This window comes from Uloborus diversus, chromosome 4, assembly GCF_026930045.1.
Source record: "Uloborus diversus isolate 005 chromosome 4, Udiv.v.3.1, whole genome shotgun sequence".
NCBI lineage: Eukaryota > Metazoa > Arthropoda > Arachnida > Araneae > Uloboridae > Uloborus > Uloborus diversus.
The window spans coordinates 124649861-124664168 of NC_072734.1; the positions used below are offsets into that span (position 1 = coordinate 124649861).

The window sequence follows — 14308 nt, forward strand, 5'->3', positions numbered from 1 at the left end:
CGAACTTCAGTTAGACTCGCAGTAAGATTTTAATTATTGAAATTCTTGGCATTTTTTTTAAATTGTCGCCAAATTTTTTTCGCCAAAGACTATGTATCAATGTTTTACAGTTTTGCCGATATAAGCAATATTAAACGAATGTAGTATACGAAATAGCACGCCAGTATTGTTTTCGTACTCATAATTTTAACCGTTGCCAAAACATAGTTATAAAATAACAGGATTACACATGAGCAACGTCTATTAAAAAGATAGCACTAGAGTTATTCTGCTTAATTTTTAATTGAGTTTAAAATTACTTTTTTGCATTGGTGCGATGGCACCTTCTTTCAGAGTCAACTGTAGAAGGAACTCGATCACAGTAAAGTTTGCTAAAGAGCGTTTTCTTGTTTACAATCATGGAATCAAATGCAAGGCTCCATTCTGGAGACAAACCGTATGTTTGTGAAGTATGTTTCAAGAAGTTTTCTCAATCTGAAAAGTTGATGACACATTTGAGAGTCCATTCAGGTGGAAAGCCTTTTTCCTGTGAGTTGTGCTCTCAGAAATTTTCTCGGTCTTCACATCTGAAACTACATTTGAGAATCCATTCTGGAGAAAAGCCATTTTCTTGCGAACATTGTTCACAAAAATTTTCTCAGCAAGCAAATTTGAAAATCCATCTAAGAAGTCACTCTGGAGACAAGCCGTATTCCTGTGAAATATGCTCTCGGAAATTTTCTGTACTCACGAACTTGAAACGACATTTGAGAATCCATACCGGGGAAAAGCCATTTTCTTGCGAACAATGTTCGAAAGACTTTTCAACGAATGAATCCTTGAAAATTCATCTTAGAATTCACACTGGAGACAAGCCGTATTCCTGCGAAATTTGCTATCGGAAATTTTCTTTATTCACGAACTTGAAACGACATTTGAGAATACATACAGGGGAAAAGCCATTTTCTTGCGAACAATGTTCAAAAGTCTTTTCTGCGAAAGAATCCTTGAAACTTCATCTTGGAGCCCACACTGGAGTCAAGCCGTATTCATGTGCAATGTGCTCTCAGAAGTTCACTCAATTTTCTCACCTGAAACGACATGTGAGAGTCCATTCTAGAGATATGTTAGTCTGCGTTACTACACCTCAAAGAGCAAACTATGTATGGGTGGTTCTCCCTAAAGTGACCAAATAAAAGTTAGGAAACATTTTTTGATTAATTTTTCTATAAGTTAATGTAAGTTCATTTATATTAGTAAAAATATTAGCCATGATTGATCACTTTTATTTATTGCACGATTTGTTTTATTTATTTATTTATTTATTTATTTATTTTTTTTTGAGCAATCACGATTGCTTATTGTTCTCATTTGACTGTTTTGAATTCCTATAATTTTATCTTCCCACTACCTCCCTCTGCCAGCACCACCGCCGCGTCGACCGGCCTCACTATGCTGCTCCTCTTGCGAAAACCGTCTCCAGGTTGCGTCCATATCCTACACACACACACGCCTACACACACATACACACACTCATGCCTGCGCACAGACACAAACACACACTCCTACACACGCATACACACACTCATGCCTGCGCACAGACACAAACACACATTCCTACACATACACACACTCATGCTTGCACACAGACACAAACACATATGCCTACATACACACACACGAACGCCTACACACACAGCACTGCATACACAACACGCACACACATGCATACATACACACACATACGCACCCACACACAAGCGCCTACACAAACACACACGCGCATTCATACACACACACGCTCGTGATTGCGAAAAACATAATTTGAATTAAAGATGCCAAAAATTCAAATTAATATAAATTTTTTTGAGCAATCACGATTGCTTATTGCTTTCATTTGACTGTTTTTGGCGTCCTATCATTTTTCCACCGCCACCTTCCGCACCATCACCGTCGACCGGCTCCTCACGATGCTGCTCCTACAGCGAAAACAGTCTCCAGGTTGCGTCCATATCCTACACTAACACGAATACATACACGCAGGTACACACACACAAACATATACACACACATACATACACCTACACACACATACACACACACACACTTACACACAACTACCCACACACAGACACAAACACACATGCCTACACACACATACACATACCCCCTACACACAAACACACATACCCCCTACACACAAACACACATACCCCCCCCCACACACACATAAACACACATACCCTCACACACACACATGAACACACACGCCTACATACACACACGCACTCGTGATTGCGAAAAACATAATTTGAATTCCAAATGTCAAAATTCAAATTAATTTTTAATTTTTTTTTTTTTTTTTACACAAGTGAGGGAGTGATGTTCTTCATAATATTTAATTGAAAATTTTAAAAATTTCTGCAAGATTGGTCGAATGAACATACATTGGAAACACCTTAAATGAGTTTAAAAAAAATACAAGACCCATTTCTTGAATACACAATCTAATGAATTTGCAATATATTGAAATTCAGAAATACTAATTATACACTAACAAGTACTCTACCGAAGTCAAACAATATTACCATTGTGAGAGATTAATAAAGTTAAAACTCATAACATAGTGACGATAATAAATTTCATGATTTATTTTGTTTGTAAAACATTCAAAAATTCTGTTGATTAGCATTTATTTTCTAACCTCAATAACTTAATTTTAATTCCATAACATAATAACCTTGAGGGAGAGACGAATTTTAACAAAATGGCGATTTTCTTATTTATTATTATCTGAATTGAGGTTAGACTTTGTGGGCTTAAAATATATCTAAATGCCTATAAATCAATAGCAATAAGAAATTTTTAATATTTACCTTTACTTAGTAGGGGCTGATGAGGGCGTGATGAAGAGAAAAAAACTTTCTGCTAAAATTTCCTTCTGAAGCACAGCAGAGCGGAAAATCATTTTTTTTTTTTTTTTTTGATGCAATGTGCAGTGATGACTAAAAAACATTCAATTTCCATGAACTAATTTGATGTGCTATCTTGTAACAGTAAGAGGAACTTTGATAGGTCAGCGAAGGATTGATGTCAGAAGTTGGGGACAACATTTGATAATGATATTAAAGTTAACATTTTTAATAATAAATTATAATATAGGCATATTATAGTCCCTGTTTTAACATAAAACCAAATTATTAAAAAACAAATATGCAGCATTCTTACATCCATATATTGCAAAAAAATATTTTAAAAGTTGAAATCTCGTATGGTGTCAAGGGATCCAAAATTTGAGAAATTTTTCCCTCACATTTTTGTATTTCTTTGAAATTTAGCTCATCGAAACCCTTCAAGGTAACCAAAAGTACAAACTTTATATTTTTGTCTCTTTCATTTTTTTATTTATGAGACGTTGATTTTCAGAAAAACTCTCTTTTTGAGCACTTTGCCTGATTGTTACGGAGAAATCTGAGGCCTGGTTTTGCTTATATCTCTGCAACTAGACCACTTAGAGACTTCAGGATTTTACTAAATGTTTTACTTAATCTTAAGGTACAACTTAATGCTCAAAAATTAAAACTCTAGAATAAAATTATTATTTCGGTTAGGATGGAAAACAGCAAATTTCATGTCATTTCCCTATTAAATGTTTAAATATAAAACCCATTGTTACAAATTTCGTTGCCTTGCAACAGTAACGTTAAAAACAATCATAATGAAAATTTTAAATCAAGGCTTCTCTGAAGCAGGCATGAAACTAGCAAGCATAAACCCTAGAGAGGATCAAGGATTAAATTTTAGTGCCAACTGTTAAAAGTTTTAGACACGTAAGGTTTTTTTCATTTTTGGTACCGAGCATTTACAGTGGCTCCCAAAAGTGTTCGTACACCTTGAAATTTTGTAGCAAAACCAAAATAACGCAAAACTGAATTCGAATATGAAGTCATTTTTTTTCACACCATTCCTATGCCATTCTGAATAAAACCCAGTAGTTTTTTTCAAAATATTGCCAGATTTTATTTTTGAAATTTGTCGAAAAACGAAGAGACAGAGAAAAGATACGTCACAAAAGTCATCGTACACTGAGATATTTTCGAATAAATTCATAATTAAAATTATCATATGCGTTTTTTTTTTATTATTTTTGCATTGTAATGATACTATAAAGTCATTTGCCTTTGATTTTTTGTGTATTTATTCCCTAATATTCTGCTTATTATTTTAAAATGGCAGGTATGCGTAGAAACAACAAACACGATTCGAAATTTGATTTTTTTTCCCTCACAGTAGCCGTAAATTGGTTTGAAATGTCTCTAAATTGGTTAATTTACACCATTCTATAGTGAAGTGCTTGATAAAATGCTTTAAAGACAAGAATCGGATCGAAAACAAGGTAAGAAAAGGTCAAATGGCAAAGTTAACAAAGCGTGATCGGAGGTTTACAGTTAAAAAAAAAACATGAAAAATACACATTTCAGAACTGAAAAAGTTTCTGCAGAATTGAATGAAACATTTTAAGTTTAATTTTTACCTAAAATTGTTCGCCAAGGTTTATGATTAGCTGTATTAAATGGGACCTATTCCCTCAGAAATTTTCTTGTTCGTGCGAAAAACGGTCAGCTTACGATTTCCGTCGTAAAATCAATGATAAATAAGCTCAAAACGCTTTGGAACAACGTCTTACTGAGAGATGAAAATAAGTTCAACATTTTGGGTTAAATTGTTGTATAATTGTAAATGGAAGAAAAAAACTGAGGAATTTAATCTTAAGAACTTAATTGGATCAGTTAATCAGGACGATGAAGGTGTTCTTGTGTGAGGGTGCATCTCAACATAAGGACTTGGAAATTTGGAATTTTTTGGTGAAATAATGAATTATGATGTTCCTTTAAATATTTCAAAAAACAATTTCAAACTATTAGCCAAAAATTTGGTAATCAGAAACAACTTTGTTTTTTATCGAGATAACGATAAGAAGCACACGTTCGCGTTTGGTGCCTCGAAATTTGTCCTTAAGCTTAGACATATCTCCTCAATCGCCAGATTTAAACTTAATGGAATATATTTGGAGATATCTGGTGGCTAGATTACGAAAATACACCATTGAAACGAAAAGCGAATTAGAAACAGTAAGACTCGTGGTGCGGCTGAACACTTACTCAGAAATTGCACAAAAAAAGGAAGAAAAAACAATAAAATCTATTCCCAGACGTTTAAAAGCTGTTGTTGTTTCTGCATGATATTCTACTAAATAATAACTTAGTAAAAAATTAGATTATTTACTAATTTTTTGATATTTTTTCAAAGTGTACAAAGACTTTTGTGAGACAAAATTTCCGGCACGTTTTGGTTTTTGATTTTAAAAAAATATGTTTTAATGTTTTATTAAAAATTTTCATGTGGTTTTGTTAAAAATAGATCATAGATCTTATAATAAAATACCTATTCCGAAATATTAATTCTAACCAATGGATAAGAGTCTATTTCATTGAAAGTCGTAGGTGTACTAACACTTTTGGGAGCCACTGTATATGAAAAAATAAGGGGAAGTTTCGTGAGGGTTAAAGTTATTCAATATCTGAAATACATTAACACTAAAAAGGATAAAATAGCATAATTTTTTTGAAAAATACTAAGCACTTTTCATAATGCACTCAAAAGGACGAAATAACTTTTATGGGTCAGAAAGGACAATATAAGAATTCCTGTAGTTTTCGAAAATTCCAAGAAAATGACACCACAAACGAAGAAAAGTGCGGTTCTAGTCATTTCAAATCAAACTTTCCCAATAAGAAAAATATGCATGTTTCACACTAAAAAGTTATGATTGAAAGCTAGATAATGATAAGAGAGAAATTCTCTTCAAGACTTGAGCCGCACTTTCCTTCGTTTGTGGTGTCATTCTTGGAATTTTCGAAAACTACAGGAATTTTTATATTGTCCTTTCTGACCCAGAAAAGTTATTTTGTCCTTTTGAGTGCATTATGAGAAGTGTTTAGTATTTTTTTTTTTTTTTTTTTTTTTTTTTTTTTAAATTCTGCTATTTTCATGGATGCTTGAACATAAAATAGACGATAACTCAGTACCAAATGCAGATAGAAAGATTTGGTAAAAGGCATTTTAAAGTACATTAGTTGCTGTTTAATATGATATGCAACATGACGAGTTTTGTAAAAAAAAAGTTTATTTTTGAAAATTTAAATTTAAATTTCACAAAAAACATATAATGAATTTTAAAAAAAGGTCTCAAACATTTTTGTGTATTTTATCTGTATTTGTGCGAAATTCAAGTTGGGATCTCAATAGGATTATATTTTTATGAATTTTTGAATAAAATTTGACTTAAGAAATAATGATATTTTTCAGATTATATTTAGTTAAATACGGGGTTATCTTACTAGTGATGGTCAAATGAGTAGTAAGTAAGCATGACTATGCTTGAAATGAACTGGCATGAACTTGTAGATTGGTAAGCGCCTCCCCCCCCCCCCCGCCACCACCTCTTTTAATCTTTAAAAAATAAATAAATAAATAAATAAAATAAAACAAAACAAAATGAATACTAAACTTATTAGAATGTGGTAAATGTTTTTCTTTAAAACAAAACGAAATACATCCCCTCCCCCCCACTCAAACAAATGATTAACGCTATACTAGTATCACGACTTCGCCTTACCTGGGGATTGAATTAAAAATTAATTTTACCCCACATGTTTTCCTTTTTTTTTTCAGCCTAAGTGGTTTTTTTTTAGATCATAATTTCACAAAGTGAACTTGAATAATTCAATATCTGATTAAGAAAGTTATGATTCATTTCATTCTCTACCGCAGCACCAACCTTCAATTTTGGAAGGAGGAAGAAAATGTTTACACCAAGATCATAGCAAAATAGTGTTTCCCCCGTGTTGTTTTAATGTTTTTTTTATTCTTTTCACACAAAACTACAAATAAATCAAAGTATTATATCATGTGTCTGTCCACACATAACTGTCTTTCTACAACATCTGGAGTGCAACTTTTTTTTTCTTTTCTTTATTGCTAGTTTTCTTTTTAATTTCTGCTGTGAAGGAGAGTAATGCAACGAGATCTATCTATACATATATTAAAAGCAGTTATAGAGAAAAAAAAAAAAAACTTTGCTCTTTTGAACATAACCTTCCACGTTGTTAAGCTCCATTCCAGATTGCTTCCCCTCATTCTATACTAGCGGCTCCCAACCAGTGGTTCGTGAAATCCTGGGAGTTCGTGAAACCCTGGGAGTTCTCGAAAAAAACAAATATTGTAATGGAGGAGTTTTTAACATGCCTGTTTCTGATGAAGTCTCATGCTCAAGCGGTTTCAAGCAAATGTTGCTTCTTTTTAATTTATTGATCTCTCGCACTTCCGATACTCTAATCATTAAAATATTTGCATACTTCCTGACATATTTTACATTTAAATAATTTAGTCTGTCATTGCAAAGCACCGTTTTTAGTGCTTCCACAGAGAATGACAGCCCTGAAGCCATTCTGAAAAAGCTCTACTTATGATATGAATAAAATGTTTTCAGATGAAATAATTTGAAAGCGTTCATTTCCTCAGAAGTTTATCATCGGAAAGATTGATTAAATTTGATGGAAACATTACATGGTGCATATCCGAGCGTCTAAAATATTTTGATGTTTAGTTTCGTAGCCATTAATTTGAGCCTGAGGAAGAGCTGTTGATCTGCTCTTCTGTTGAGTCAAAAATGCATAGAAGTGAGATCACGACGTTGTTTGTTGCAATAATTTTCACACTACATATTCTACAATTTACTTCGAGCTTCATTGTCGAAAAAGGGAGAGAATAGCTAGCAACCAAAAAATACCGTAGGAAGTATCAAAAATTACTTATACTATAAAAAGTTTTCGTGGGTGAAAGTTTCGCAGTGGTAATTTTACGCAGTAAAAAAATCAGCAGAATTTAACCATGCAACTTAATTTGCTCTCTATGTAAATAAGGAATTTATGACATTTGTGAAGAAAATGTCTTTTGTGGTAAGTGAGCAAAAAAATATTTGTTTTGTTAAAAATTACCTTTTGTGTAAAAATTAGAGTAAATGCGTATTTTGAACATAGACGCTTCTATAATTTTTCAGCATGCGCATTTTACTCCGCACTTACAGCATAGTTACAAGAAAATTCTTCATTAATCAAACGATTAATGCATTCAATATATCTTTATCAAACAGCTAGGCTTTTACTCCTTTTCAAGAAGATTTAAATCTACAGATCTTTCTCATTTTACTGTTAGAAAAAAGTTCATTTACTTAATATGAGACAGTTCCCAAGATCGTTCTTTATTTGACTTCTGATTCTGATTTAGAGATAATAGAAATATATGTTCCCTTGTGTCAGAAAAATTTCAGTCAAACTCTCTCTCTCTCTGGCCTCTTATTTGTTCCACAAATATCTCATTTTCATTTTTTTTCCCTTCTTTTTTTTTTCTTAAGTACCGGCTTTTTTTTTTTTTTTTTTAAATTTTGAAAAAAGTTTTGAAAAAAAAAAAAGGATGAAAAGTGGTGGTGCGGCGGTGGCAGGGAGGGGGGACTTACCAATGTACAAGTTTATCCCAGCTCATATTGTTATAGTCATGTTTACTTACTACTCACTAGACCATCACTAGCAAGAGAATGCAATATTTAACTAAATAGAAACTGGAAAATATCGCTATTTCTTAAGTCAAATTTTATTCAAAAATTCATAAAAATATGGTCCTATTGAGACCCCAACTTGAAATTTTGCACAAATAAAGATAAAATACACAAAATATTTTGGGATTTTTAAAAAAAAACTCATTATATGTTTTCTGAGAAATTTAAATTTTAAACTTAAATTTAAATGTTCGGAAATTAAATTTTTTACGAAATACGTCATGATGCATATCATATTAAACAGCACTTAATGTACTTTAAAAAGCTTTTCACCAAATCTTTCTATCTATATTTAGTGCTGAATTATCGTCAATTTTATGTGCAAGCATTCATGAAAAAAAAAAGAGTTTTTCTAAAAATCAAAGTCTCATAAATAAAAAAATATAAGAGATAAAAATCTAAAAATTTGGGCTTTTGATGACCTTGAAGGGTACAATCGATGAGCCAAATTTCAAAGAAATACAAAAATGTGATGAAAAAACTTCATTTGACATGGAATGACCCGTATGGGGACAGTGTAAGGAAGTGAGGAATGATCGAACCAAGTCAAGTTTTGTCGCCAAATTGGCAACAAATTTGGCGTTTTTTTTTTATTTTTTTTAATTTGGTTTTATCTTAGCTACTATTGGCGATATTTAGAGAGTTAACCATTGAATCACATTAAAATGTCCATTATTAGGAAAATTAATCTGTATAAAACGTTTCTTTGCTTCACTTCGCAACAAACTTGGGGTAAAAATATTTAAAGTGTTTCTTTGCTTACTCCATGGCACTATTATTATTAAAATGGCGTAGAAGGAAGTCATGTGGTGCACACATCAGCTCGTTTTAATTTTAAAACATTTTTTAAAACTTAGTATCCGGTTCTGTCCTGGGATCCCCGATGTTTTAAAATTATTCCTTAAAAAAATAAATAAATAAATAAATAAATAAAGGTTCCAAGTAGAATGCTATTTTCCTATATTTTGCTCAATGGCCTAATGACTGATTGCTTTCAGGTACTCTTAGGAGATAAATTTCAGTTAAATTTTAAATACCTACTATTTTTCTTCTCAGCTCAACCCACGCTTCAGGCGGCCTTCAACCAGTTTGAGAAGAACACTTGCCTTAGATTTGTACCTAGGACAAATGAAACAGACTACATCAGGCTCTTCCCCGGGGAAGGGTATGTATTCCAGTTTTAATTCGAGTTTATGACATGGACGGGATTTGCGTCAACTTTTCTCTGATAAAACTTCGAAACTCCTCCTGCTCATTATGGAAGCGGTTGCCACACTGCTGACTTAACATTTAAGTTATTTTGTTCGCTGTTCAGCTGTCTTCAAGAAAATGTCTTTATTTTTTGAAGCCAAACTTTGGGTGGGGCATTTTGGGAAGGTATTCTGGGTAAAGACGCCATGATAATTCTTGAAGACTGAAAGGCAAATTTCGTGACATTTTTCAGGAAAAGTTGTTCCGCTTGAGACGACTCTTTCAGCAACAGATGAAGGAGTAACGATTTGAGAAAAGTATGTTGAGGGACTATTTCTCCCAGACGTTTACTCTTGAAACAGTTTAATATTGACTCATAATCAATAATTATGTATGAAGCAATAACAAGTTACTTTTATACTTCCTCAAAAAAGGGGGGGGGGATGAAAAAACTTCGACGCTCATCGATTTATATAATGAGTTTGAAAATGGTTTGGGACACTTAAATTTGTTTAAAAACAATTTATAATTCTAAATGTTCTTGCACTCAGAATGTAAATGTTTAATCTTACAATATTACTTACAACAATCGTTCCTATTGTTTGTAAAAAAAAAGGACCGCATTTCAGCAAATTCTCTTATTATCTACAACGTAACATTTATCAAATACTTTTACTCCCGGGTTTTTTTCATACTTAGCAACATCGAGTGCATAACTTCGTCGTAATGAGTAAATGACTATTATCTCTTCCCCCATAGGTGCTATTCTTATATAGGTCGAATAGGTGGTCAACAGCCTGTATCTCTGGGTGAAGGATGTGGCACCAGGGGAATCATAGTCCATGAATTAGGACACGTCCTCGGTTTCTATCACGAGCAGAACAGATCGGACAGAGATGAATGGCTCATCATCTACTGGGACAATGTGAAAGATGGTAAGTTTCAGCTTTTTTTTTTTCATCTTTGAGCGAGGGAAGAGGCACCGAGGGAATCATGGTCCATGAATTAGGGTACATCCTCGGTTTCTACCACGAACAGAACAGATCGGACAGAGATGGATGGCTCATTATCTACTTGAACATTCGGCTAAACTTTGTGTGTGTGTGTGTGTGTGTGTGTGTGTTTGTCTAGGATGGTAGTTTTCACCTAAACACCTTTTTTTCGTATTTCTGAGCGATGGACGAGGTAACAGGAGAATCACAGTCTAGGGCACGTACTCAGCATTACAACTTTTACATCTGCCTGATTTGATTGGTTTTCAAGACTAGACATATATAGAGAGAGGTGACCCCAGATTTATTTGAAAAAGTAATAACACTTTCTGTTCACCTTTTAGAACACCTTGTTTGTATTTTGAAGAAGCCTGTTTCCCTTTCGAAGTACACGTTACCTTTTTGAACCTCTGTTTTTTTTTTAATTGCCTCAACGATGCCTTTTTTGTTCAGCAACTACCCCCCCCCCCTCCTTTAAGGCCCTCAAGAAAATTGTGTTTTTATGCTAATGAAGACTAATATTTTCATGAAGGTATCGCTTTTGTATCATGATATCTTTGAGAATGGCGTATTTTCCTCCATGAATTTGAAAAACGTCAATTCTAGAACAAAGAGCTCTTTTGGACACAGTGCGGAAGAAATTTTCAGACTGTTTATTGCCTTGTGTTCACTATGCAGACGCAGGACCAGAAGCAAGGGTACAAGGCCACGATCAAAAGGAGGGTTTTAGGGGTTTAACCCCTCCCATTGGTAGAAAAATAATAAAAAGCAAAATGAAGAAAATACATATCTGATTTAAATTAACTTTAATATCAAAGTTTGTGTATAGTTCCTTTTTTTTTCAAGTTTTTCTTTGAAGCTTTACACGATTGAAGCCGAATAACTCCTGGCTTAGCACCCTCAGAGGTATCCTTTCACTTGGAGGACTCTGTGACCATGAGCATATTTAACGTCCCCCAGTCACCCTTAATGAAGACGGTGGATCCTCGACCGGCTAGGATCGAACCAGGGACCCTTTTACCACGAGTTCCCTTACCGATCAGGCCACCACTGCCTTCTCTTTTTGTAAATGTAAAATTCATCATAAATACGGAAGCTGGGTAAAACTGATTTTTCGTGCACAACCTTTTTACTTTCTTCTATATCTAATATATAGAAGAAAGTATTGGATTCGTGCAAATTTTCGAATTTCGAATTTTGACGGATTCGAACGTTTTGAGGTGTGCTGAGTTCATTTCGACTATTTTTGGAAAATGTCTGTCTGTCTGTGTGTGTGTATGTATGTGTGTGTGTGTGTGTGTGTGTGTGTGTGTGTATGTATGTGTGTCACGTCTGTGTGTGACCAGTTTTTTGTGGCCGCTCTACAGCAAAAACTACCGCATGAAATCGAACGAAATTTGGTACACATATGTGCCCCTATGTGAACTTGTGCCCATTAGTTTTTGGCGCGAATTCCTCCAAGGGGGGTGGAGCAATGGGACGTTTTTTGAGTTACGTGTGCTTGCTATTCCTCAGGGAGTAACTGGCGGAATCAAACAAAATTTGGTCCATATGTTGCCATTAACAGGAGCAGGTGCTGATTCAATTTTGGTGTCAATAACTCAAAGGGGGGTTGAGCTATAGAACGTTTTTTGTCGTCAATTGTGACTGCTGTATCTCAAGAAATAACGAACGGAATCAAACAAAATTTTTTTGACAAGTAGCCCTTAGTGGGTATAAGAGCTGATTTTATTTTGGTGTCAACAGCTAAAAAGGGGGTAGCGCAATCGCCCGTTCTTTTTTTCCATTGTGAGTGCCCTATCTCAAGAAGTAATGCTACGTTCTGGTTGAAATTTGGAATATATGTGAATCCATACGTAAACAGGCTTTGGTTCAATTTTGACTCCAATCGCTCCAAGAGGTGTTGATTTTTTTTTTTTTTTTTTTTGCGAATAAAAATAGTTTTATTAATGCAACAATAAGAAAGATAAATCGTAATAGATTGTCGTCTGCGTATTTCTCGTGATTTTAATTGTATGGAAATGATCGGAAATATTATCTCAATGATTTAAAATTTTTAACTGTTGCCATCTTATGTTTGTTAATAAATAAAATATTTGTAATTAATTCAAGTAAGGCTTTTAAAGTAACTTTCAATTTTCGCTCTTTGTTTTGTTTTTACAATAATTCAGACATTGGGATGGTCGTCAAGTTTTTGCATGTGTAATTTTGTTTCTGTTAGGAATATTGCTTCCTCGTCAAGCATGGGGAGGGATCAGAAAAAGGAAAAATATAGAAGAAAGTTTCGTGATGGCCACAACATACTAGTTTCACATATGAACGGTAAATTTTCCAACCGATTATTTCGGAGCTGGAGTGGACATTTGTGAGGTATAAAAGTTTCATGACGATGCGGCTATAGGTATGTTTTCCTGACAATGCAGGTAAGGATAGGAAAAAAATAAAAAGCCCTCCTAGGAAATCCTGGGTTCGGAAAAGGGACTGTAATGTAATTAGAACCAGCAAGCTCACTTCTCTATTAGATTCTTGATCAAATAATTTTAGTGAATACGGCGGAGTCTGAACAAATTTTCTTTTTATGTTCCAGGAATGGGGGGTCAATTCTTTAAGCTGCGGCCAGAAGAAAACCGCCTCTTGACTCCTTTCGACTACGACTCCATCATGCTGTCAGGGTCCTACACTTTCTCCAGGGACTGGAGGAGGTTGAAGACGATGGTAGGAAGGAAGAGCCGGTTTCTCCAGGACATCACCTTCAAGCACAAGTTGAGCAAGAGCGACATCCAAGGAATAAACACGCTCTACGGTTGCCGTTAGTTCTGCTTCTGGAAATCCTGAACTTTTATTCCACTGTCAACAACTGATAGGGATAATAAACTAAATTATGTGGTCCTTCATTCATAAAACAGTAGAAAGTTTATTTCACCGAACTTTCACTCTTCGTCTTGTCATAATTCACAGGCCTCAGGGAACCCTGAACATTCAGGCAATTTGAAGTATTCCTGAAATTTCTGGCAATTGTCATTGAAAATATATTTTTTTTTTGCATAAAAATAGGAAAAATGCACTAATAAATAAACTTACATACATTAATACACTATATGACTAGAAGTATTGGGACACATTCAAAAATTCACATTTTTATCGATTTCTCAAGAAATAAAAGACCAATTGTTTTGTAACTTTTGTCACATAACAGGTATGCTCCAGCTGTCAATTTCCAATGAATATTATATCATCCTTGCGTTTCGGGGTCAATAACAAATTGAGGAAAACAAAAATGTTTTTTCTTCATCATTCATCGTAAATAGATCAGAATAAGCTGTAAATTTGAGAAATTAGTTAGCTTACCATGTACAATCAGTTTTCGTACTTTTGAGAAGGTATCACTGATATTCACGAAAATATAAGCATTTCTTTCAAACTACAAATTTTATTTGAAGGATTTAGGCTCATAACACGCAAAGTTTCT

At 34.0% G+C, this 14308-nt stretch overlaps 1 protein-coding gene across 1 annotated transcript in view; it reads left to right on the forward strand.

Annotated features, from left to right (window-relative positions):
* Positions 1-13745, forward strand: part of LOC129220545 (astacin-like metalloprotease toxin 5) — a 32453-nt gene extending 18708 nt beyond the window's left edge. Inside the window, exons 4-6 of the mRNA XM_054854976.1 lie at positions 9713-9821; positions 10607-10782; positions 13427-13745. Of these exons, the coding sequence (XP_054710951.1) occupies positions 9713-9821; positions 10607-10782; positions 13427-13653 (512 nt within the window). The 3' untranslated portion in view covers positions 13654-13745. The remainder of the gene's footprint in view (positions 1-9712; positions 9822-10606; positions 10783-13426) is intronic.
* Positions 13746-14308: the final 563 nt, after the last annotated feature.